The following is a 27,481-nucleotide window of genomic DNA, read 5'->3' as shown; positions in this document are numbered from 1 at the left end:
TGTGACAAAAGGTTGAAAAGTTCAAGGGGGCCGAATACTTTCGCAAGGCACTGTATCTCATGTACAGTATGTGCAGATCTCTTAGTTTCTGATGGAAGACCAGAAGGTCAGATTGATCTGAACTTCTTCTGATCTGAGGTTCCTGCTGCTTTAACTGTGGACATGTCTAACTAGTATTGGGAGTATACTTTTTTCTTCTGATATCAGTCACAGAAATCAGACTTATCTTTTATGTACTGTATGAACTGTGTAGCAAATTATCTTCTGAACATTCAAAGAACTCATAACAAAAGTTCTACTTTCACTGACTTCTCTTTTAATTTGTAACATAAAGTTGTCTTTACATTGGTATCCAGATATTAAAAGATAATATAATTTCATTCAGTTTTCATTCATTCAGATCTAAGTTATATTGATCTTTCTAGCTCCTAAAATATCACGTAACCCTTAATTACCCTGTGATAAGCTTATTTGTATGTGCACTCTTATGACAAACCTACAACAATTACAGTTTTTGAACACAAACTTCACTTTTTTTTAAAAGTTTAAAATTTGAAGTTGCCCGGCTATTTTTGGCGAGTACTGTGTATCTTTGTGCATGTTTGTGAAATGTGTGCATTAAAAAGTAGGTAAAGCAAAAGTGAGAAAAAAGAAAAACTGGCTAACAGCATTGTCCCCGTTAAAAACAAATATCTGGCACATTACTTCAAAAAGTGTTTCTTGAGTTTTCAAAAATTATTTGCTTTTTCATGGTATGCCCTTTTCTACATACACTTTGTAAAAAAAACTACACTAATCATTTTTGCCCCACCAGAATCACCTTTACCAAAATAGCCTTCTGTTATAATAATAATAATAATAATAATAATAATAATAATAATAATAATAATAATGTCACCATTAATATCCTTTGGAGTGTTTTGTTGATCTGAAGCTTGTGGTGTTGAGCCCTCAGGAGATTTGAGACCTTAAAATCCAGAGTAAAAGAAGCCTGAGTATTACTTTCAGGTGCAGATCCCTTAGCTGTAAAATCCCTGTAAAGAGCTGATTGGCCCTCTGACATATTCTAACAAAAACAAATTATGAAAGGGAAAACCAGTTCCTATGATTCTGTGGGTGGTTCTGAAAGGGTCTGGAGCAGACTCTTGTAGACTGACGAGTTCATAAATCGAGGGTAAGAGTCTCTGTGCATTAAGGTGTAAATCTGAAGCTGTGCATCATCAAACGTATGGGATGTTGGTTCAAGCATGTTTCTGTTTATCACTTCACGAACTCTGGAGTCCAGACTCACCTATATATAAAAAAAGACAAAACATTTGTGAGAAAGGAAAGTATTAATAAGTTGAACAGGTAAAGTTAGAAGTGTATTCATTAAACGCAGCCCTTTGTTGAAGAAAAATATTCCCTAAAAGATCCTATGACATAGAGAAATTGAGCACTACTAATTTATAATTACCAGCATTAAGCTATGGGTGAATTTATTGGAAAATGGAATGGAAAATGAACTGGTATGTGATCCACTGATCTTTTTATAAAAGCTTTGTTTTAATTTCTATTCCATCACACGGTTACCCTCTTCAACGCCCTTATCAATTCATATATCCAGCTGGAGATATACAATACACATAATAATCATTCAACATGTCTTTTATATTAATATGTGATTTTTTAATTGATCAGAACATTAACATATTACAAAAAAGGATGTCTTCCAAAAAATGCCAATGTTTTTAATCAATAAATGCAGTTGCTTAATGTTACTCTACATTTAAAAGATAAAAGTGGTTTAAGTGTACTGAATATGTGGCTTTAAGTATGTTACATTTCTTAAAGCTTTAACTAACAGAGCAACAATACTTAAACACAGTCAAAGATGTATTATGGCTAGCTACCTGTATATCCTACATGTCATTTAGTGTGACAAATTTAGAACAGCGTGTAAGAGATCAGGGCTCAGACATCAAAAATCAATCAATGATCGCAAAACTGCCTTTTATTATCTATGTGTATTTTCAAATAAATTTACAACTGCTAGATAATACAATCTGATCCCTTTCTAGTCAAAGTGCATAAGTGGACAATACACTTTATGGTTTAGATAGAAAGATACGATAGAGATATAGTAAACTTTCTGTTTAGATACAGTGAACAGTCCCAATGAGGGAGAGAAAGGAAAGAATGATTAGATTAATTATTTACTGGTAAATATAACACTGATACATTCACAGTAACTATAATTGAGATTTATTAGAAAATGTGTTATAATATATAATTATCCAATGAATAAAACTTGATATACTTTCATTTTTAATGTGAGCACAAGCCAGCACTGTTAATACAATATGATTGTATTGCAATATTTTTTTTTTAATATATTACTTTTTTGTGTGTTTACCCCTCAGCTTCACTCAATCATCTGAGCCAGCAGCTATATCACCCTGCAACTCACAACTAGCAGCCCACTGAAGCTAAGCATGTGTGAGCCTGGTCAGTACCTGGATGGGAGACCTCCTGGGAAAAACTAAGGTTGCTGCCGGAAGTGGTGTTAGTGGGGCCAGCAGGGGGCGCTCACCCTGCGGTCTATGTGGGTCCTAATGCCCCAGTATAGTGACGGGGACACTATACTGTAAATAGGCGCCGTCCTTCGGATGAGACGTAAAACCTCTTAATGTGGTCATTAAAAATCCCAGGGTCCCTCATAGGGGTGTAACCCCGGCGTCCTGGTTATTTGGCCCTTATCAATCATGGCCTCCTAATAATCCCCATCTATGAATTGGCTTCATTACTCTGCTCTCCTCCAGAACTCTGTGTGGCCGTCGCATCATCCAGGTGGGGCTGCGCATTGGTGCTGGTGGAGGGGAGTCCCTATTACCTGTAAAGTGCTTTGAGTGGAGTGTCCAGAAAAGTGCTAATTATTATTATCTATAAAAAGTCATATAGTGAATGAATAAAACTGTGATTGTGCACACATTCATTTTAGAAAATGATTGAAAAAAAAAACAGATTGTGAAAGGTGTAATAAAACCATAACTCACAGTCATAAAAACAGAAAAAACATTTACTATACATGTGGTCAAATGTAAACCTAATGCATAGTTAATTGCACTTACTGTATACTGTATCATATACAGGCCTTTTGATTCCATCTTGATATATCACAGAAATAACAACACTGGCTGTTGTGTATTACTCTGGTGAGAATCATGTTACTTTTGGTCCATTTCAAGCATCAATTATGCTGTGTTCATGCTCAATTGCGACAAACCCCTGACAGAGAAGACTTTTAATGGTTGATCAGTTCTTTGACCTCACCTAATGTTTGGAACTATAAATGAGAGCAAAGATGTTTGGAACCAATATACATACATTTATGTACAAAAGAACTATTTACACCTGAGCTGACTTAATTGAATATTTCCTGAACTATTTTTAGAAATATCACATACAATTATGCTATAGTAATACATGATCATTAATATTTAAACTAAAAAAAATGTACAAAACAAATTGGACTGATAATTCTGAAATTAACAGGTACTTTTACTTAATATTCATGACACTGACTGTACACAATTTAATGTACAATCACGTCTCTAAAATGTACACGTGCAGGTTTCTAATTAATTACAGCACGCTTTGCAATAGTCTGTTACAAGTAACTTGAGAACACCTACCTCTTTAGGCGAAAGAATTGAAATGTAGTCCTCGTATATTAGCCTAGCCTTTTCTTCTACGACACTTTTGTTGGTTTCATTTTTTAGGTCTTCACAGGCTAGCCAAAACAACATGTTCTCCTCGCTGAACTCCGTCCGTAAGAACTCACGAAACGCATTCCGTCCCCCAGCACTCCTCATGAGTTTGTCAAATGACTGGCCCCATGTACACACCTCTTCCAAAGTTGGGTTTGGGCTTCATTTCAAGGAAAGGGAGGACAAGACATTTTGATAAATGGTGAAAGTCTGTTTTTTTTCATTTTGGAAACAAGCTGAAACAATCCTAATTTAAAACACCAGCCCATGAATGTGGTTGACCATTTTATTTCATTGATAATATTTTATGCCGTGCTTTCTAGTTGCAAAGGACCTGCATAATTTGACAAATATTAATTTCCGATTTCTCATTAACAGTAACTGTACTGCACTACAAATTGTTAGAAACCTTTAGAGCCCACTTATCTTTGCTTATTCACTGTTCTTTTTTCCTGGGGAAGGGAAATGCATGGAGACTCACAGGGGATTCACAGGTGAACTAGAATTACCTGATACACCTGAGTCAGAAACCTCAAGCTGACAGAAAGAAACCAGTCTGAGAAATAACTAAGACAACAGCACAGTTTGTAATTAGTTATTCTGTGATGTGTTGATTACCTAATCATTAACAACATGATATTGTAGATTGACATTTGGCAATGGTAAGGTCGCCCATGTTCCCTCTAAAGTAACTGCATAACATGTTAAAAGTGCACCAGAGCATTTTAGAATCATTAAAGCAGACACAGCATGAACCCAAATACATTTTAAGTAAGTCTGTATTGTATAAGTAATTCATATTTTAATTATTTTTTTACCTTATTGTACCTGTTGCATATACTTAATATAACAACAACAGTAACAATAATTAAAAAAAAAGATTTTTTAACAGCAGCAGATTCAGTGTTTGAAAACATCCAAAATCTTGGAGATGTGTTTTAATAAATTTGTACACAGTAACACTGTATCTAGTAACACTAGTAGCAAACAATGTTCTATTGTAATGACAGACTTACTGTAGGTTCTTTCAATTTGTACTATATTAAGACATAATATCCTATTTTATTCCAGAATTTTGAAAAACTGCTCTTTAAATACAAATTAAAAAGGCAAATAATGAACTAATCAACACATGCATTTAAAGAACCCTTCAAATTCAGCTTAAATTCTAATTAAACCTGTGTGAAGCACACCGTGCATTACAGATGACAGATTGCAAGGCCATGCAGAAGTTTTACGTTTAAAATAAAATCACAATTCTTTCAAAATAAGGTTATAACATAGCTACAACGCAGTGCTGTCTTTCAACATTTCCAAAAGAAGTACATTTCTAGTAGAAAATAAAACGTCCCATCAAACGCTACTGAAAACAGTGGATTCATTACCTTTCTTCACAGTTGGTGGTGCTTTCTGCCTTGACATCACAGGAGGGCCTCCTGCTTCTACCCTCTCCCTCTTCATTCCTAACAGTGAGACTGCAAGGTAGTAAACAAAGCATTTGATCTACATGCAGATATCAAGCAGGAAAATTATCTGCAGTTTAGTTCATTTGAATTCACATCTTTTGGAGGACTAGAGCCCACAGGGCTAAATTTACAGTTAATACGATCTGTGAGAGTAGGGCAATAAGAATTGCTTTATAGTCATCACCTACGGGGAACATATGAAAGGTCTTTTTTTAGTTCAGTCACACTTCTTATTTTGCTACCTCTCCTGCTGTCTGTAGCAAAAGAATTGTTAGCTAAGAGTTTACTTAGTCATGGTATTTTTTCAAATATGGAAATCATTAATAGTTTATTTTCCTAAGTTATCAAAGTCATAATTTGTGTTGATATACCCCCAACTTTTCTCTGACTTTGACTTTGTACAAATACAACTTTGAATTATTCTGTAATGGTTATATATTTGTCGTTTACATTTCAACTTTAAAAAATTTACAAAATCAAACTGCATTGATAATTCTGAAAATAAAAGGCACTTTTGCTCAATATTCATGACACACTGATTTCACAGTTTGAACAGTCATGTCTTTAAAGCATACAGGACTGTTGAACATGCAGTTTTAAATCTGACAAAAGCTTTCTAATTCATTCATTCATTAATTCATTGTTTTTTAACAGTTGGATACAAGCTACTTTTTTCAATTACTAAATGAATCATCCATAGTTTATTTTACTAATATATCAATGTCATCCTTTTGTTTTGTTTGTGGAGTTTTGTTTTAGCAGAAGAAGAAATTACTCTTTTCACACTTTAAAATAGTACAATGATACAATGAAGATATTTCCTAGGTGACATCACATTTTATTTCTATAATATGATAAAACTCAAGATAATTCTGCTGAAATGAAGAGTGAACACCATAATCGTCTTACGTCCTTGTTGAACTCTCAGGGATATACATTTATATGCCTCATATTCAAAACACAGGTTATTATACTGATAGATGCTTCCAACAATAATTTACAATTTTAGTTGTTTTGAAATAAGGTCATAGTTTTTCAAACCACACATAACATATAATCTATCAAAAGACTGAATAAAAAAAGACAAAACCTCACTTTGTGTAATATAAATATCAGATATGATAGAATTTCAATAAAAGGTTTACCATGCAAGCCATGTTTACCCTGCTTTCTTGGAAAAGGAAACATTTGTAAGGCTGCAAAATTAAAAGAAGACAGAAAGTCTTGAAAGTTTAATCGGAACTTTCTCCTTCTCCATAATCCTGAAAGATTTATAAGACACTTTAAACTTCATTGTGTTGTTACATTGTGCTACGGTGGTGCTATGGGTAGTGGTGCTGCCTCGCAGTTCTGTGGCCCTGGGTTCAATTTCAGATCTAGGGTGCTATTTGCGTGGCGTTTGTACGTGGCCCACATGTTCACATGGATTTTTCTCTTGGTAGGGGTGTCCAAAAGCATTCTGGTAGATTAAATGGGAATTGCAGTCACAAGGCGGGTTATTAAATTTCGGTAACAAAATAAATTACAGTGACAGTGTAGAAAAATTGTAGAAATTCCCAATTAAGTACAAAATCGTTAACTTTGGGAAAATACTGTAAGTACAAACCCCTGGTCTCTCCATGGGCAGGAATTCCCACAAATTGTGATGGGGAGCTGCCCTCCCTGCTCACTAGTCACTGTAATGACTACTGTAATGTGATGTATGAACGCATTAAGCACAGGTTGTGCAGCAGATATTTCACTGCAGAAAATTTCCCAACGTGATGTGCATGCAGAGTTAACAAGTAAGTTTCATTTATCGGTAAAACCGCCTCGAAATCGAAAGCAATATTTCTATAGGATTAAAAGATGTATTCACAAGCCTGCTTGTTTATAATGTAATAGGGTTGCTTCACGTCACTGGTTGTTGCCTTTTTCTGAATAGCAGAATATGGCGCAGTTCATAGCTGGAAATGTAGTCTATTTTGTGATATAAATTTGAGGTTACACAAGCTTTTTTACTTTTATTGTGGTTTTAAAATGCGCTCATCATTGCTGATTCTTTTTAACCCTGAAATATAAAAATAGCATTGCAGATTCCCTTTAATTGGTTTCTTGGAAAATTGGCCCTGGTGTGAGTGTGTTTGTGTCTGTGCATGTCCTGAGACGGACTGGAATCAAACATCAGCGTCTGAACATCAGCCTCAGCTTGACTGTGTTCACAAACAAGAACAGACTGGTGGAATCTCAAGAGGAATCGTAAGAAGAAAGCTATGTCTATCAGGTAATGTCTAAAATGATAATGATAAGAGTGACAAGTATGTTTGCACGATTATTAATAAGTTAAATTTCATTCAGTTAATAAGCACCTGGGCAACTTGTAGACACATACCATATACTGTAGTTCATTCCTGTGTCACAAGTTTGTTATCAATTAAAGTCACTGCCATATTATTGAAATTGAAACTCACATATTAATTTTCTTGTTTATGTATGTCACAGTCACCCCCATATTGATAACACATTTGCTATGTTTTATAGAATTGCATATTTAGAAATTATACCTGTTGTACTGCATGTTGGAAAGATTAGTACAAATTCAGAATATTCACAATTCAGTGTGAAGAGTTTAAGCCATTTTTGCAGCTATGTTTCCGTTCGTAAAATTCTTCTCTTATCCTTACATTGTTCTTTCAAAGAAAAATACTAGCAGTGAGATTTCTTGGTTAATAATTTCAGATAACACAATCTTGCAATACATTTTTTGTGTTTTTTTAAAAGATGTTATAAGATGAAGCAAACACTTGTACCCAATCTGTGAAAAACAGATATCCCTGGTGCATACATCCCAAGTGATGCACATCTTGTAAACACTACCTCTCTAATGGCTTTAGGTTTTTCTTCACCATAATTAAGATGAGACAAGGTTTCTCACCAGGTGCAAAAGCAGCTTTTCTTCTTTTGAATGTCATTAAAACCTAGTGAGACTTTCAAACCAGTCTGTAGCCAAAACAATTAACATTCAGAGATCTTAATAACTAGTTGTGAAACATTAGTAGGGTTTAATTAAGATTAAAGTTGGGAATGGCATTTTAATCCTAACACAAGCACCACTGCCAGAAAAGAGGAAACCATCTGGGGTTGTTTCCTCTATGCCACAGACTGGTGCTCAGAAGATTCCCAGTGTAGCTCGTTATTTAGCTACACCTAATCCTCCTGGCGTGGGTGCTTATCAACCTTTGCCGGTTAGAAATTCAACGGGAAAGAGATTTAAAAAAACAATGTTGATAAATCCTAACTCCTGTAACTTGGCTTTTACGCGACGTGCCACATAAAAGTCATGTCAGAAGAAACATTTTCAAAAAACCAAGCCCATGAGCCCTCTTGGGCCTTATCAGTGCTTTTCCCAACATTAAGTATCCATGGTACACTGAAGCCCAGAGCTTCAACTTCTTCGTGAGGTTCATATTTTGAATCATCCTTCTCACAACACTTCTATTTTTCCGGTTTTTACCATTCAGCCTATAGACCTCTATAAGGCCATGAACGCAAAATCTGGATTTCTGAACTAGTGTCCCTAGCCAGAAATGTATTTTGCATTTTGCTTCAAAACCCGATGGGAGGGGGACACAGAAGGAAAAAATGTAATCTCATCTGATATTTAAAATGGAAGTTACGAAAAAATGATGTGTTTTAAGATCACATGGCTTCAGCCATCATTTCTACGGTGATGATACTCAAATATACATCCATACCAAACCTGACACTGATGTGGCTGTCTCTATTCTATCTAATTGCATCTGTGACATAATAACTTGGATGACTCAAAATTTCCTTCATCTTAACTGTGACAAGACTGAAGTCATGCTTATTGGCACCCCCCATCAACTTCGTAAAGCCAATCCTGTAACCCTATCTGTAGATGGTTCTGTACTTGAGCTTCAGACTAAATTGAAAAACCTTGGGGTGATATTCGATTCTGGCTTAACATTCGACCCACATGTGCAGCATTTTGTCAAAACATATTTTTTTCACATATCGCTAGACTACGCCCCATGCTATCACTAACTGTCGGTGAAAAGCTGATCAACACATTTGAGTTCTCTTGAATTGACTACTGTAATGCTCTACTCGCTGGGGTATCTAAATCTACTCTGAACAAACTGCAGTATGTCCAAAATTCAGCAGCCAGAATCCTGACCAGGTCTAGTGCAAGTGTTCACATTACTCCTATCCTGGAGTCCTTGCACTGGCTTCCGGTCAAATTCCGTATGGACTTTAAAATCCTCATGCTCACCTATAAGGCTCTGCATGGCTGGGCACCTCAGTACCTTTCTGAACTATTATCGCCTTACTTCCCACCTTGCAACCTTCACTCTTCTAATTCTGGTCTCCTAACTGTCCCTCAAGCCCGTCTACATTGTACGGGCGACAGGGCCTTCTCCTGCTATGCCCCCAAGCTCTGGAACTCTCTGCCCAAGGATATCAGAGAGTCACCTTCTCTAAACTCCTTCAAATCCAGACTCAAAACCTTCTTCTTTAGAAGAGCCTTTACTTAACTGGTTCCATTCTTCACCCCTCTGCTTTTTCTAGTACCACCATCCACGGTCTCCTCTGTATATTGTAATTGTGTTTCATCTTGTGTATTCTTTTTATTATTTACTGTTGTTCTCATTCTGTAAAGCGCTTTGAGAAGCCACCTTTAAAGGCGCTATATAAAATAAAGTTGACTATTTTTATTATTATACTCTTTTCCAAGAGACTTGTTAGGTGCAAATAATTTAACTTCTTGCCCCAGGTCCGCACGATTCCCGGATGTTAAGAGCTGCCAGGAGCAGTTGCTCACAGGAGAAAAAAAGAACGAGCGGATCTGTCTGGACAACATACCAGGAGCAGCTGCAGCAGCAGCACCAGCAGAAGCAGCAGGCATTGGGGCCTCGGTTCCCGGCGTCCTGCGGGGCCCGTGCAGCGCTCGGCAGCTCCTGCTGGCCCGACATCTGCCTCTTGCGCATCTCCATCCGCTCCGATCCCATGGGCTGCCGCAGGGGAGAGAAAAAAGCTATGTCTTCAGTGAAGGAAACTGCAGCTGAAGGGTGAGTTAGCTATGGATAGGTTACAGGCAAAGTATCCAATTCTTAGCTTTCGGGCACTGTATACAATCCCTAGCTTGTGTGCATAATGCCTGGCAGTTACAGGTTAAGTCTGAAATATTAAGATTTTGCTTGTGTCTATAGAGTATTCTACAGAGTGCCAAGAATGAATTGGGTGCAATGTTAATTTTACAGACACAGGCCAACACTACTGTAACACAAATATGTGGTTTAGTAAGCTATGAATTAAAAGCATTTGAAATGAAAGACCGGAAGATGAAAAAGTATGAGTGATCATTGAAGGGTAGACAAAACACTCCTACTTACAAAAGTCCAAAATGGAAATAACGCAATGATGAGAACCCCAATATTCTGGAAGAACGCGCTTAGGTTTTAAAAACCTTTTTTCTGCAACACGATAAACTTGAAGGACAATTAGATCGGCAAAACTTTGTTAGTAACACAAAAGTATTTTATCCTTTGACACATAGTTTTGCAAGAGCATTGCACAGCAGAGTAATTCTGATATTGATTTCTGAGTAGAAACAGACTTAAGTCATATTTTTATCACTTATCATCAGAGCTTAAGAAACTTTTTGCACATGGAATAATAGAACTGGAGTACAACTGCCAAAGAATCCATCACTTGTTACTTCACCAACTACAGTGAATATATTAATTTAATCTCTGTGGCCTCTATCAACTTTAGAGACTTTAACTGTAGATCTTTGTTCTACTGAAGGAAGTTGTTGTCAGATGATTTTTTTCATACTTTTCGCTTGGTCTGTGAGATACAGTAATCCTTGGTATCATCTTGAGGACTAATGAACTTCTGTTTTACAGCACAATTAATCCAAATTTTGTGCACCATACCCGTAATTTTCGTCAGAATGTATTCTATAAATGACATGAAAGTGATATCCACAGTCCTGACACTGATGAGAATCACTACATTTCTTTAAGCAAAAATACACAGAATTTTTCTGGGCCATTGTTCACACTTCATGGCCCACCATCTGTCCTCACATTACGATGAAGCTTTAAAGTAAAGCCCTCTCTTTCTTTGTGTCATCATTCTTTGAGAACCCACGTCTAAGCTTTAGAAATAATTCTACTTTTAATTTTGAGATCATGATGTCTGGTTTTGTATTCTATCTTGCTTCTTAACTTTACATCTTCTGATATACTGCTTGCTCAGATCCTTGTTCTCTTTTGAAATCCAAGTCATGCCAAATATTGTTTAATTGTTGACTATTAGTATAAAATTTAAAACAAACGTCTTAAACAATTCATATTATATATAAAATCATAAAATATTATATTAAAATACAGAACAGCATTTTTAGAAGCTGTCTTGCATTTGTTCTTGTTAGTTTACTTCCAGTTCTCAATAAATGATCTTCCTGTACTTTGAGGAATACTGTTTCCTCTAGTGCTTACATTTTTTACATACTGCTGTATATTGCAATTAAGTAATTTAGGTGGTATATTTTAATCTTTTTATTCACAGGATCCTCTTGGACCAGACAAACCTTATGATGGGCTGTTACTATTTATTTTAAAATTAATAAAATAATTACAGGTCTCATGTCAAAGGTCATCCACCCATTGTACAGCATGTTTTTAGAGTCCACAACTGGAAGCCCACTAAAGCTCAGCAGGTGTGAGCCTGGTCAGTACCTGGATGAGAGACCTCCTGGGAAAAACTAAGGTTGCTCCTGGAAGAGGTGTTAGTTGGTCAGTAAGGGGCGCTCGACCTGCAGTCTGTGTGGGTCCTAATGCCCCAGTATAGTGATGGGCTCCATGCTTCAGCTGAGATGTAAAAATTAGGTCCTGTCTGTGGTTAATAAAAATCCCAGGGCAATTCTCAAAAAAGCCCTGGCATCCTGGCCAGATTTCCCATTGGTCTTTACCAGTCATGGCCTCCTAATAATCCCCATCTATGAATTGGCTTCATCACTCTGTTCTCCTCCCCACTAATTGCTGATGTGTGGTAAGCAGACTGGCGCATTATCCAGGTGGGGCTGCACATTGGTGGTGGTGGAGGGGAGTCCCCTTTACCTGTAAATCGCATTGAGTGGAGCATCCATGAAAAGAGCTATATAAGTGTAAGGAATTATTTTTATTATAAATATGACCTGCAGTATATGCACTTAGAAAGATGACCCCACAACAAGTTTGTTACTCAATAAAAATAAATAGTAAAACTGAAAACAACTGGTCAGAACAAAGTGCACCTGTGTCAGAAAAAAAAACTTTTAATATATCATCAAGTATTATGCCCCTAAGTGCAAACTTTATACCTTTTAAAAGATGCAATAAAAAAAATCTATAATTCCTTAAAGGTGTTAAATCTGTGTTGCCAATGTCTTGTTTATAATGGAAACCCAGAACTAAGCCAGTACATAGTATTGATAATTCCAATTATTAATATAATTTCCATTCTATTGGAGTTCCAATTACGGTATTGGAACTATTCCAATTGATTGTTCCCACATTTCAATTGATAACGATTATCTTTCATTATTCATTTCATGGCGGTACTGAAGAGACCATAAATTCTGCCAACTGCTGAATTTGAATACACGTTGAATACATGGTACATGATATTGACCACATCTTGAGCCAAGGATCCCTCACCACAAACCCAGCTGTGGGGTTAATGCTGGGAAGATGTGCAGGTGTTAATGATAAGAATAGGGGCCGCATGGTGGCATGTATTCTCTCCCTGTGGTCATGTGGGTTTCCTCTGGGTGCTCTGGTTTCTGCCCACCAGTCCACAGACACACTGGAAGCTTAATTAGCTTATGGGAAAACTGGCCCTGGTGTGAGTGTGTGTGTGTCTCTGTTTGTGTTTGCCTGTGCCCCGTGATGGACTGTCCTGTCCAGGGTGTATCCTTCATTGTGCCCATTGCTTGCCTGACTCTCCTGCAACCCCGCACTGGATAAAGCAGCTAGAAATTGGATAGATGGATTATAGTTATATCAATATGAGTTATGGAAAAGCCCATTTTATGTTCAGTACCGATTCAGGTATTGGCTCGGGCCACCAGCTCAGGCTCAGACCACCTGTCTATAGGTTCTGCAATGTTTAATAGTTTTCAGAACCCCAGGCCAGGTTTTCAGGTTGTTTAGAGTGTCTCCTGTGACTACCAATTCTTATGTTGACCCAAGCATCAGGATGGCCTGAGAGAGAAATGAAAAATTGGTTCTGACCAGTATTAGTCACATACAATGAACCTTGTTTCTTTGAGGGAGATACAATTAGGTAACATGCCCAAAACAGTCAAGTCAAAGAAGGTCGGACATAACTAGGATCATTCCCAGGGCTCAAAGTGCTTTGTGAAGCTACCTATAAAGGTGCTACATAAATTAAAGTTATTGTAATTAATAAACTCTAAAGCACAATAAAATAACAGCAATATATTACATCATTGATGCACAATAATAACACATAACCACATTTAGGATAGCATTAAGGGATGACTTTGTCCAAATTATTTTTTTCTCAAACTCATCTCAAAAGTGTTCTTAAAAAATATAAACTGATTCCTAGAGCATGCAGTTGTGTTTATGTATCTATGTGTGTTTGTAAAAATGTTGGTAAACTTGGTAGATGAAGTATCTTAAACTGTCACACTACTGTGTATCGTACTCGAATGATATTGAAACAGCATACAAAAATCTTAGTCTTCTCAGAACAATTTCGCTTAATTGGTCACAGTGGTAAACTATTGTAGCATTCAAATGCATTTTTCTTATGTTACATAAAAATTCAGCAAATAACATTTACAATAGTTAAGAACGGACAAGCCTCCAACCCAAAATATGCTGTTTGAATTTGCTTCTTGTGGTTTAGCAAACTGCCTGAGCTGGACTACTAACTGCTTTGATAGTGTTCTTAGGGTCACACAAGTACATTGTAGGTATTTCACATGGTCCAGATTTGCTTGTAGTGGGAAGAGGCAAGAACACATGAATCCCCTCTGACTACAAAGCCCGATCACTGCTGGTGAACACAGGAGACACAGACATTGCAACCTCTACTTGTACCTACAGCAAACCAAATGTATTTCTGGCTATTGTAATCCTCTATCATTCTATATAAAGGCTATATATTAATAAACTGAATGCTTATCCTGTTTTAGAGTGCTCAAATTTGCCTTCTGAGTTAAAATGTTCTCAATATTTAAAAAGTGACTCATTAGATATTTCATTGAGGAAGTGACTGTATTGCTTCTATATATTACTATTTCAATTCAAAATAATTACAGATAAGCACAAGATATTATGAATCTAAGTTAGTACAAAATTATATCCCTCTATGCTTGTATGAACAAGATTCCATCATGAAATATATCAAAGTGATAATCAGATATCTAATCTGATCTAATCTATCTGAGGACAGTAATGTAGCTAATTTCTCGACTTTGCATGCCCATGCAAGTAAGAACTCTAATGTGTTTTAGTTCTTCATTAGCTTGATTTTATGATGATTCCCTTATAGAATTTGAAACTCAGTGCTCTTGGAGCTTGCTATTTACCCAAGACATTATACACTAAATTAAAGTAAATATTAATTAGAATAAAACACTTAAAAGGTGCTCTGTTTCAAAGGAAAAATCCTGTATTATTATCTTTTTATGTGTACTTGTAACATAAAGACTCAAAACATCAATATATTACTACTAACTGAGTCTCAGCGTTTTGGAATGGGTTAACCATCATGTGTTCCTTAAATAAATTGAAATTGTAGACCCTTCCCTAATCAATATTATTTAAGACAAAAAGCAGCATCAGAATTGCAGGTTAGCCAGGGGCCCGGTGGTTATTAATGTAAGTCACACAAGGGAACTGCTGTTTAGTAACGGCTAATTAATCCTTCATTTAAGTAGGGAGAGCAAGAATGCAATGCCTACCACAGAAAACACACAACCATGATGCCGTTCCGTTTGCAAACTGTACAGAAAGGGATTAATGTTCGAACTTGAGCCCAAGCGCAGTGCAAACACAGCAATATGACTGATCGCAGAGGCCTAATAAGAAAATCTACTGCTAAACAATCCATGCTGTTCAAAAGTACAGCGTGTACGTTTGTATTTCATAAGTCAGGCCTCTGAGCACTTAGCGCTCTGAAATAAAAATACCCACAATCTGCCTCCAGGAGGCAGAATTCCCTAGGAGGGGGATTTGTGTCCAAAGGCTCCTACTCTCTTCATCTTGTTCGTGTTGGTCACACACATTATGTAATAGCAGGTGCAGGAGGAAAAGTAGGCATCTTCAAAACATCAGGTGCCAGACTTTTGAGTCTTATGTAAGAGCTGAATACTATAAATCGATGCTAAAATCCAAAATAGAATGGGAATCTGAGCACTGTATTATAACAGTATCAAAAGCTTATGGGCGCACATGGCTCCTTTTCACATTTTTACAGATCTTTTTTTCATAAATCTTAACATACAATAATTAGAACTCCACTAAAAGATAATATCAATATGTTTTGTTTTCACTGTATACCTTAAAGTCTAACATTATGCTAAATCAGTATTGTCATTTTTTTGTTGTAAAATGACCATTTTGGTTTCTATACCTTTCCATTAAAACAAAAAAGTAATCGGTTTAAAGATTTTAGTGTTAAGTCGTGTACATGTAAGGCGTTTAAGTACATAGAGAAACATCAGATAAAATAAGTTATTTTGTAATTATAGATTAAAGTGAAAAGATTTATATTTCATTGTAAGTATAAAGTATTTTAATGTTACGTTTATATAAGAGTGACACAAATGCCAGTAGGGTGATTAATATGAACAATTATATAATACAATTTTTCTTTCTAATTTATAGGCCCATTATTTTAATTAACTAAATGTTCATTCCCTGGTGGATTTCCTGGAAAAACACTAAAGTATAAATGAAAAAAAGATCAGCATGGTGCTCTCCTCAGAGTTTAATTAGGCCTACAGTTTACCACCTGACAACTCTAAAATAACAAATCCAGTCATGAAATAAACAAAAATAAGTCTAAAAATAAGTGCCGTCATTTTAATAAAACATTAATCTGTTTGAATGCTTTCTGGCTCATACATTTACCTTCCTTTAATCCAGGTATATAGTTACTATGCTTCTGAAACTAGAGAAAACCTGTCAGAAAAATATACTATGTATTACTACTAGGCTGAGTTGATAAAATTATACAGATATAAATACTTGTAAACGACAATAACTGTAACACTTGTTAACAATTTAGGTTTTTGTCATAGCAGTCCACAGCAAAAGAAATTACAAAGAACAAATAAACTGCTTAATATAAAAATATAAATGTCAACTACTACTTCTGGATCCTGAATTTACTGACATGAATTCAAAATAATCTTTCAGAAACTCTACAGCAATGGGTGCTGAAATACTTGCTTGGAAATGCACAAGTCTAGTATGATGATATTTTTGTCATTCCTTCCTTCTCCTAAATTCATGTTTGTCTCAGTTTTATATTCCAAAAGTTATTCAGAGCAATGGAGGGCTCTCACGACTGCACTGGTAGTTTCTGACCCCACAATTACGCAATTAGTTTAGACTTTGCCTTTGATTGAAAGGCTCATGAAGTCCCAGAAAACATGCTACTGCTATAGTCAGAAACTCCTTCCAGGTATTTCTCCCTTCTGTCTTCTTTGGAATAGCAAGGGAATTCTCAATCTAGTAGATATTTTCAATGAGAATGGCGTATTGTTATTAATAGTAATAATTACGGTGTTCTGTGCTGCAATGCTTACTTATGGTGTCCCCATAGACAAGGTTGTTGATACATCTCATGTAGTATCTGTAGGTCTTTCAGGTGCCAAGACAAAATGATTGGCTTTCTGTTAGACTTTTCTTTTAGTAGCCTCTATAAAAAAAAACATTCAGTTGCTGCAGCTAGTTGGAATAGGAGCTTCAATGTTTCAGATTTGTACAGAAAAATATTCAAGAAAAGTTTGAATACATTTTCAGAAAAATAACTTGGAACAATATAAATATGGCTTCCATAATTTCTAGTATTTGAATGATTCGCTTTAAGTTTCTTTTCTTAGACCACTTGTAGCTGCAGTCATATGAAGCTAATTCTCTGTATAATTCCAGGGGCCTAGATGTGGTTACGTTTTGAAGATAAAAGAAAGTTTCAAATAAGAAGATGCCATTCAGCCATCTAGCTTATTTAGTAGCTGGTAGCTAAGTGATCTGACGATCACATCTATCCATTTCTTGAACGAAGCCAGGGTATCGGGTTAAATAACACAGCCGGGCTTGTTCCAGACTCTAACGACACTCATGTTCCTACATGCCTCCTGTTCTCAGTTTTAAATATACTTCCATTACAATCTGTGTCCTTTTATGCACTTTTCACTGCTGATTTATCCCAATCCATTGTGTTGAATTCCAGTGCAGTTTGAGGATTTTGAGTACTTCGGTCAGGTTTCTTAGTAGTCTTCTCTGTTGAAGATTTAAAAAAGGTTTAGTTCCTTCAGTCTGTTAGTGCCAGAAATCCCAATGTTTGCTCTTCTCTGGACTGATTCCAGTGCAACAATATATTTCTTTGATGTGAAGACAAACCCTGTCCATTTGGATGGTTTTATCAATGCCTTTGAGGATTGTAAATACTTGAATGACGTCCCCTCACAGTCTATTCATTCCTTTAAGCCTGGCAATGTATCTGTTTATTCTTGTCTATCTTGAATTGTATCCAAATCTTATTAATTTTCTTTTCCATCTTCCACGTTCTTTGCTGGTTCTTTTATGGTATTATCTGCAAACGTGACTATTTTACTACCATACCAGAATCCAGATCATTGATATAAATGAGAGTGTTTCTTATACTAACCCCTGAGGTACTCAAATGATCTCACCCCAGTGAGGTTTATGAGGACCTTCATCAAAAGCTTTCTGAAAATATAAACATACCAGAAAATATGCTTGTTTGTTTCCGTTACACTGGTTGTTTGTAAAGATCAACAAGACAAGACATACCTTTTCTAACTTTAAGTTAATGAAAGCCCTGCCATATAGATAATCCTCCAATGTTTGGTTCTAATCATGGTAACTCACAGCAGCATCTGGTTGGTTAGTCTTACCCCAGCTAAAAGGACGCTTGTGCTAAATCACTTGATTCAGGTCTATCTTTAAATCTTTTATACAGTATGGAGTTCTCGCCACCTCAGATCCACAGCTTGGGGTGCTGCTGTTGACACTGTGAAATCTTTTATTGCACACTACTTATATTGCAGATGACTGATTGTGTTCAGGAGATCTTCAGGCAGAAATGTTCAGGGCGTTACCACTAAGGTAGGGTGTGAGGTAAATGTTGTTGCTCTATGCTGTTTTGTTCTTCTTTTTTTTATTAAAAACCACCAGTTTGTCACTGTTCTTGTAAAGAAACTTTACATACAATTCTTATTTATAAAAAGCACATCTGTATTGTGTGTAAATATTTTGTCAAGATAAACTTTCTTGATACTCCTAAAGAATGCTCAGCTGAACTGGCTTCCTAGCAGGAATGTATTTATTTTGTCTTTGATCTAGAGATGTGTAAGTAGAAGAGTTCTTGGGGTTCCATCAAGGAGAGAATTATCAAGCACTGAAAATGATCTTACTTGCTGTCTAACACGATGGGTCTGACAATTGCAGTGCTTAAGCAGAGATTAATTAACATGTGCAGAAAGGTCTGTGAATTCTAGGACAGCACTTGGCACAGACGACACAGTAATCCCTACAGTCCTTTGCAATCTCATGACAGTCAGTAAATCATGCAAAGGACAGTTTCATGAAGCTAGCATTTATTTGTGTCTGTGTTTTGTGTGTGTGAGAGAGAGAAAGACAAAGAGAAAGAGAAGTGGAATAAAGTACTTTCCTTGTACAGGTTCAATGGTTGCAACAAACATTTTCATTAAAGAAAACATTAAAGGAGAATAATCCACACACATAGCCTTCAAACCACTGTCATCCATTCCCTGTTATGATTCATGCATACAGTGCATTACAGGCATTATCTGGGGGACTTGAGGCAGTTCTCACTGATCGCTGATATTGTTGGAAGTTCACAGATACCAGGCCAGGCATGAGGGTCAGTGCTGTACAGAAAAAAAGCAACTACTATCTGCCTCCTTCCATATAATGACAAAATGTACTTTGGACATGGTAGCCTCTTGACTCTAGGGCCCAATTTGAACTTCAGGTGGTCTTTGGAGTCTCTTCACATCCCCTCCATTTCTCTACGAGCCTTTTAATTACAAGTATTTAACTGAATCTCAGAAATTTACCAGTACTAATGTCAAAAGTAGAGCTAAAGCTATGAAAACTGTAAAGATCTAAAAATGTATACATCTTGGAAATCAATAATGAGTAAAAAAAACTCTCAATAATTCGACTTTCTCCTTCAATGGGATGGGTTCTGTTTCTGAATCATCTTGTTTGAGTCAGTCAAACATACAGTAGATCCTCTTCATCTGTGTTTTTTCGTGCGCTGGTACCTTATGAGGGAAAAACATTACTTTCTACAAACGTTATGCAAAATATGGGCAAGACAAGGATTTGGTATATAAATAAGCCACCTGAAGAGCCAAATATAAGTTGTGCAGTTTTGCAATAAAAACACATGAAAGTATTAAATCAAAAAGCCAGTTGTCTGATGACATCCTGTTTTAAGTTCAGCTATTTAAGGAACAGTGATGTCATTGTAATACAATAAAATTAGAATCTGTAAAAGCCACATGGTTAGATGTATAAAAAATGATGTTTGTTTATGATTGCTAAAATTGTTTTGCAGATACCATTGCAGATGCAGATAAGGCACAGTGGTTAGCATTCCTGCCTCGCAGCACTGGGGTCCTGGGTTCAATTTCTGCGGTGCTATCTGCGTGGAGTTTGTATGTCCTCCCCATGTTCTTGTGGGTTTCCTCCAGGTGCTCCGTTTTCCTCCCATAGTACAAAGATATACTGATAGGTTAAGTGGCTTCTGGGAAATCTGGCCACGGTGTGTATGTTTGCATCAGTGTGTGTCCTGTGATGGACTAGCACCCCATCCAGTATGTACCCCACCTTTGAATCTCACGCAACCCTATATTGGAAAAAGAGCTAATAAAATGGATGGGTATACTTCAACCATCTATTGAAATATATAACTACACAGTACATGTGTTGTTTGGGGCTTGGCATTATGAAGAAATAGATTTCCATCTGCATAGTATCATTCTTTTCCTTGGGCTCTAGGTACAGAGGAGAGGTAGTGTTGATAGACTCATAAGCTCCCAATTTTACAGTGAATGGTAGTGAATACCTTTCTGCATATCCCAGTATGAAATTGCCTCCGATCTGTTCTTGAATTTGCTAAGGTAAAGCCACAGTTCCAGATGTAAGGTTAATGTTTGTTTGACAGTCATAGCCTATCACATGAAGAAGACAAATTTATGTCTGTAATCCACCCAACCATGTAGAGTGGTATTCCTTGTTGGCCGATTATTGTTGATTAGATAGACTAAAAGTCACTATTAAACCCATGGTAACAATACCCACTAAATGTGCTCTCCATAAAGAAAAGTCTCTCAGGTGGCAATTATATCATACAGATGAGTTAATGACCTGCAAGCTCTTTCCACTTCCCTCCACGTCCCATTTAAACCTTATCTTTCATTACCTCTCAGGATACTGATCTAGAAGCATTAACACTGGTGTCTTAAGGTTCAACCAATAAAAACAATTAATAAATTAACTGTTGTCTCTTTGCTATGGATAAATTATAAAAGGCAAGGCCCTCTCAAATCTCTTGGTGGGTTTAAGAGGTCATTATTATAGAGGGCAATTCTACCTCAGGAACTGTCACATGCATCTCCATGTACTAGACTCTTCTGTGCAGTGTAGGTTGAGGAGCTCTGCAAGGTTAACATGTTGTCTTTGGTGCATAATTGAGTCACGCTCTTTTAATGGCTAATTCTGAAACTTGAAGGAGGCCACCTTGTATCGTAGTGGTGATTTTAGCACTGAGATGTCTTTCTGGTTTTCCTGCAGATTCGGTATCACCACTTATAATGTCATAGATGTTGCTTTAATCAATACAAATCACAATATTGCTGCCGTGAAAGGTCAAGAGCCACTACCGTTGATCAAGAGTAGTCAACCTCAGCAGCTCTATTCAGTTTTAAGCTACTGCACCAGATAATCCTTAATTTTCAAAGTAAATTATCAAAGGAATAGAACAGCAAATATTTTAATTAATTTATCCTAAGATTCCCAAGCTGTAATGGCATAGATAGTAGCTTTGTTCACGTTGGCAGCACTGGTGCTTCTAGGTCTGAAATGAATTTAGAAGGTACTACGTTACACAAAAGGGTACTTGCGGTGATCTATGATATAACTTTTCCACATGAATAATTCACGCCATAGTAAGTACTGTAAATCATAAGGTAATGGTTACTGTTTCCCCAAAAAGACATGTAGCAGCAAAAGTACACTTTATAATATCATAAAAAATATCAGCCTAACCTTTCATATTGTAGAATACCACTAAACTGAGATGTTTCAGAACCTTTGATTTTGTCAAATGTTTTGACCACTTTAAATGTGTAAATATTATCAGCTACTACCCTTTACTGTTGAATTAAAGGAAGTTAATTGGATGAAATAAATACTCAAGCTCAGGTACATTAATGTTAACTCTGTCCCTCACATTTTAGAAAATAAGAAAGCTTGCAAAGAGACAAAGGCATGTGGTCCATGTGGATTATTTGTTATTTTTAGTTTATCAGTGTAGTACATCTAAAATTTAGTCCTGTTGCTCCACCATTCAGATGAGAAACCATTCCCAGACACCCACACAAAATGTCTCCTCTTCTCCTTCCAATAAGAATTCCCTTTCAGGTTTCTCCTGCTCAGTTTAAAATGCACATTCCTTTAGTTTCCATCATAAAGTACGGAAACAAAAATGAAAACTAATTGTGGGTGAATTTAAAACTGAGGATGGGATCTTGTGAATCTTAGCCATCAAAGAGTTATGTCTGGACAAAGCCTTGGCTTTCTTCAAGGAATGAATGGGCAAGATGCTCAGGTCACTGAACTACTAGAAACCAAATAAGCCAAATGGCTTCCTCCTCATCTGTACGATTTCTTATGTTCCAGCTGTGACTATGAGTCCTTCTTTCGCTACTGACTGACACAGTCCCTTGGGATGGATGTATATAGTAACTAATGTATTGTAAAGCCTGAGCAAAAATTCAATTTACCTAAACCACATTTCCTTCTAAATACCCTGTTTTATTTGTTTCCCCGCATCGATAGTCTTGGTAAGGGCACCAAAGTATCTTTATAAACACCCGGATGCCTTTCATGCAGCTTGGAGTCAATCATGCATAGGGCACGTTCCTTTTTTCCTGTGTGAATTACTTTGCGCTTTGTCAGGCAGTGTTACATTTCATCAGCCAAGTATCTGCCCAATCCATGATTTTGTCTAAGTGTTTTTACGAGTCCTTTCCAGCTACTTCTGGAGCTCACCACTCTCCCTACTGTATATTTGAATCATCCACAGATTTTACGAGTTTACTAACTAGAATCTCATTGATATGGATCAGGAAGAACAATCAGCATAAGATCCCTGCAGTACACCACTGCACACAATGGCCCAATTACACATTTATACATTACCGTGTATTCCTACAACTTATTTGAGAATTAACTTTTTATGAGGGCCTTTATCAAAACTATTTTAAAATCTAAATAAATATGTTGTTATACAGTTATCAACTGTACTCTTTTCTCATTCAAAGTATTCTAATAAATTAAAGACCATCCTTTCTAAATCCACATTGAGTGTTGTGTTCAGTGCTCAGTCTGACTCTGAAAATACTATTTTTTGGCAAACATTCTTTTAGTTAAGCTCTGTCAATCTCATAACTCTATTAGTAATAGGTGTAAGACTGGTCTATAGGTAAGGTGAGATAACAGATGAATTCTCCATTTGGGGTAATGAATTCAGTATTGTACTGTGATCTGTATTAGGACCACCACTATTCTAAATTCCAGTATAATTCCTAAAATATACCAATTATTTAGATTCTGGGACATTTAGTACGCAAGTTAAGTTTGCAGATAATACAAAACAGGAGGATAAAAACAAACACTGCAGAAGCCTCAAAGGAAATTTTAAAAATAGGAGCCAAGACTGGTACACTCCTGGCTGAAGATGCATAAGGTAGAAACGTCCAACATGGTTAATACAAGTACCAAAAAAATACAAGATATAAATACACAAAATGAGAAGGACTGAGTTTAAGTAAGCTACCTATGAAAAAGATGTTGGAGTTCATGTTAACAAATCGTTTTCAACTTGTAGATAACGTTGGGAGTGATTAAAAAATGCAAACGGAATAAAAAGGGAATAATAATTAATAATAATTGCTTACACAGATATAACGCTTTTCTGGACACTACAAAGCGCTTAACAGGTAATGGGGACTCCCCTCCACCACCACCAATGTGCAGCCCCACCTAGATGATAGTTAAAAGGCCATAATTGTTATCAATGAATGTTATGTTGAAATTGTACAATTTACTAGAAAGACCTTATTGGGAATACTGTATACCATTTTGGTCATCACATGTCCTAGTTTTCTAAAAGAACTAAATCTTTTTGGTCTTGAAAAGAGGAGACTGTTCAGGCTGTATGAAGGAACCCAATTCAAGTATGGAATGGAATGGAAACCAAGAAATGCTTTTTAAACTGAGAACAGAAGGCATGTCTATGAACTACTGTAAATCCCGAACAAGCTGCCCTGCAACGTTGTCAAAGCCAATAGCATAGCTTTTTTGTAGCTTTTTGGAAGAAAAAGCTAGTTAAGTTCTTCAGATCACTGAGCTGCTGAAAACCAAACAACCTAGATGGGTTGAACAGCCTCCTGTTGCTTGCAAACTGTCTCATGTTCTTATGAGAATTAGATGTCAAGTCAAGACACAGCTCATCATGAGCAAAGCCTTTTAAAAACGCTCTTTTTCTCCTCTTTTAAAATTAAGTGCCGTAAAGTAACAGATCTGAGAAGCAATACAGTAACACATGGTACAAGTGTTCAGATAATGTTTTGTCCACTGAGTTTTGGAAATAACATGGAATACCACAACGTAAAAGATCAAAGGAGATTTAATACATGTCTCATTATTTTTATTTCGTCTATTAATCTGTTAATTATTTATTAAAGGTGAGGGGAAAGGTCTTTAATATCGTACAGACCAGCACAGAAAGTGGCACAATCACTACTATAGTAAAGTAAATTGTACTGCACATTAGATGATTCCATTGAATTTCCCAAACTTCGAATCCTTCCCTTCTTTTAGCCTACAGAAAGCTTCTTCACAGAGAGGACATAGCAACTCCATCCATTTTCTAACTATTTCATCTAATTCAGGGTTGCAGGGGAGCTTGAGCCTATCCCAGCAAGCACTGCGCAGAAAGTTGAGTACGCTCTGGACGGGATGCCAGTCCATCGCAGGGCACACACAGACACAAACACAATCACGCACACACTTACACCCAGGGCCAGTTCTCCCAGAAGCCAATTAAACTACCAGTATGTCTTTGGACTGTGGGAGGAAATTGATCTTAGCAACATGAGGAATCTTAACTAAAATTTTATAACAAGGGTCTTGTACTTTAGTAAGATTGTGTCACATCTGGAATAGCAATTGTGTAATCACTTTTCCAAACTTCTGTCCTCACGAAACAGGGTTTTGGTCATTTTTAGATTAGCAGTAATGAAAAATGTGATTCTGTTTTTCGGTAATTGTCTAGATTCTAGAGCAGTGGTTTCCAATCCTGGTCCCGGTGACCCACACAACTGTTGTTATTTTGTTTCAGCCGAGCCCACAGTTACACAATCAAACCCTTCACTGACTTAATAATGAGATTCATTTGAACTCTTGGTTTCTAGCTCCTACATAATGCACGTTGGAGCTGTAACTGTTGTATTTTGTAAGCGACATAAAATCCCAAACTTGTTACTAAAACCAAATGACAAATATTCAATTGCAGCAACTTCTGGGATCAATTTAAGTTTTAATTCTCTAATTTAGGTGAGATGGAATGAAAACCAGCAGGTGTATGGGTCACCAGGACCAGGATTGGGAACCACTGCTCTAGAGCAAGGTACTGTAGAACAATTCACAATCTTCTCCAGCTGTCCATACTCCTTCACAGAAACTTCCATTGCTTTACGGAAACGTTGTACTTTCACTGTTCCTACATTTTGTACTCCTTTTGATGCCCACAATGGCAACGTTCTAGTTGTAAAATAAACACATACACGTAATTAGGATGTAATAAACCAGTACTGTGCTAAAATGCTACAACACTTCTTTATTACATCTCACGTTGAGAACAGGGCCTTTAGAGACTATTTTCGTGAATGTATCAGAGCTGTTCGGTTGTAATTAAACCTTTAACTTCACTTACTGTACAGTACACATTTCGTGCATTATTATTGCTATTAACTGTGAAATAAGTTCTGTCGTACTATCACTCTACATGAAAAAAAAAGTCGAAAGGGCTATTACGACGGATGAAGAACGCTGAGTTACGATGTGACATACCCATTTGTGGCGTGTTTATGAGAGCAGACCAAACTTTCAAAATGAGCTCGTTTAATGAAAGCGCATTTTAATTTCAACTAGAATAGCGCAAATTCCAGGGTTTATTTACTTAAGTGTATTCTAATTAGCTAAGTTGATCAATAGGCAGCAAGACGATAGTACCCGACAACAGAGCATTATTTTCTGAGATACACCACCAGGCATCATTAGAATCTGAAACGCAGTCAGAAAAAGTCTTTTAAACTTGCATTTTATAATACCAGTTCAGTAGTTTTGTGTTTTACATAGCAATTAGCCATCCATTTAATACATTTGTTTTTTTTAAAGTGTTTCAGGAGTTACATCCTCAAAAGTTTAAACATCATTATTGTTTAAAAGAATACTCTTGCTGACTTTTACACATTTGCGTAAACAATAAAAATATAAATGATCACAAACACCATTTCCTATCGTTCAGAAATTATAGTCCAATAAAGCAATAAATGTCATTTTCCTTAAGTCAGACAACTTCAAATACAATAGTTTGACATTTTAACGATAAGGCATACCAAGTCTTTTTTTCACAATAACAAGGTAAATCAAAGATCTTTCCATGCAAAGCCCATCATATTTTAAATGCTAGAAATGCACAGCACAGCGCTACAGTTTGTATAATTAAGGAATAACGAAGCAAAGGCGTTGCTCGTGAATCAAAACCGCAGTACCAATGGAACACATCCTGACCAAGAAACCATAGATAATGATAGCCTGTGTATTAACAAATGAACAATACAGAATACGTTGAAATAATCAAAATAAGACCCATTTGTTCCCTTTCAAAACGATACTTATAAAATATAGTTGCCAGCAAAAAAGACTTGTATGTATATAATAATGTACAGTATCCACACATATGCGCGCATACATGCTCATACACACAACCTTAATAAAGACCGTCGAACGTTAAATGCCTGTGTGAAAGAAACTGAAGGAAAAATGTAAAATAATATTTATATATAAAAAATAAAATAATGATAACTAATTAAAAAGATTCGAAGGCAGATAGATGTTGTGTAATCACCATAACGCCTTCTTATTATGAGGAAACTAAGCTATAGAGCACATAGCAGAATCACCTATCAGATCATTAGAAAGTGCAACCATGAGAGCTACTGTACTAGCTACATCGTCCTGGACGACCAACCACTGAAAAGGGAGATAAATCCTTTCCTATTTAAAGCCTGCTATAAATCATCACATCTCATGCTGTTATAATAGTGATAACTCACACGATTCTACTCAAGCTATTATATCTTACAAGAGATACATGCTTGGCCACCAGTACTTACAGTTTCACCATGTATGCCAGGAGACGGAGGTAATTCTTTGCCTTGATTACATCCGTTTGCACCGGGCTCTTCATAGAGGACCGGCTGCTTATCATCCATGCGCATGCGTCTGCTTGACTTTTTTTTAAGAACAAGTATATCTTGCTCCTTCTACTTAGATGTCCAAAATGCTGTAGTCGAGTACTGTTGAAGAGCCATAGCACTGCCCAAAAGACGTCCTCATGTGATTAAAAAAAAAAGATTGCAATGAACAAAACGCCAATCGAACAGAG

At 36.5% G+C, this 27,481-nt stretch overlaps 1 protein-coding gene across 2 annotated transcripts; it reads right to left on the bottom strand.

The window, feature by feature from the left end:
- rgs20 (regulator of G protein signaling 20) lies at positions 1–27,481 on the bottom strand. 2 transcript variants are annotated; one of them, XM_006633929.3, is made up of 5 exons: positions 27,210–27,481; positions 10,082–10,230; positions 5,135–5,212; positions 3,675–3,909; positions 1–1,291 (listed from the first exon to the last, which is right to left on the bottom strand). In XM_006633929.3, exons 1-5 carry the CDS (start codon positions 27,312–27,314, stop codon positions 1,103–1,105), a joined length of 756 nt encoding a protein of 251 aa, XP_006633992.3. In that variant the 5' UTR covers positions 27,315–27,481; the 3' UTR covers positions 1–1,102. The 2 variants fall into 2 exon arrangements, with proteins under 2 accessions (XP_006633992.3, XP_006633991.3); XM_006633928.3 differs by having other exon boundaries at positions 5,135–5,224; positions 27,210–27,480.

Source organism: Lepisosteus oculatus, chromosome 6 (genome assembly GCF_040954835.1).
Source record: "Lepisosteus oculatus isolate fLepOcu1 chromosome 6, fLepOcu1.hap2, whole genome shotgun sequence".
Classification (NCBI taxonomy): Eukaryota; Metazoa; Chordata; class Actinopteri; order Semionotiformes; family Lepisosteidae; genus Lepisosteus; species Lepisosteus oculatus.
This window is presented reverse-complemented; position numbering and strand designations above follow the sequence as displayed.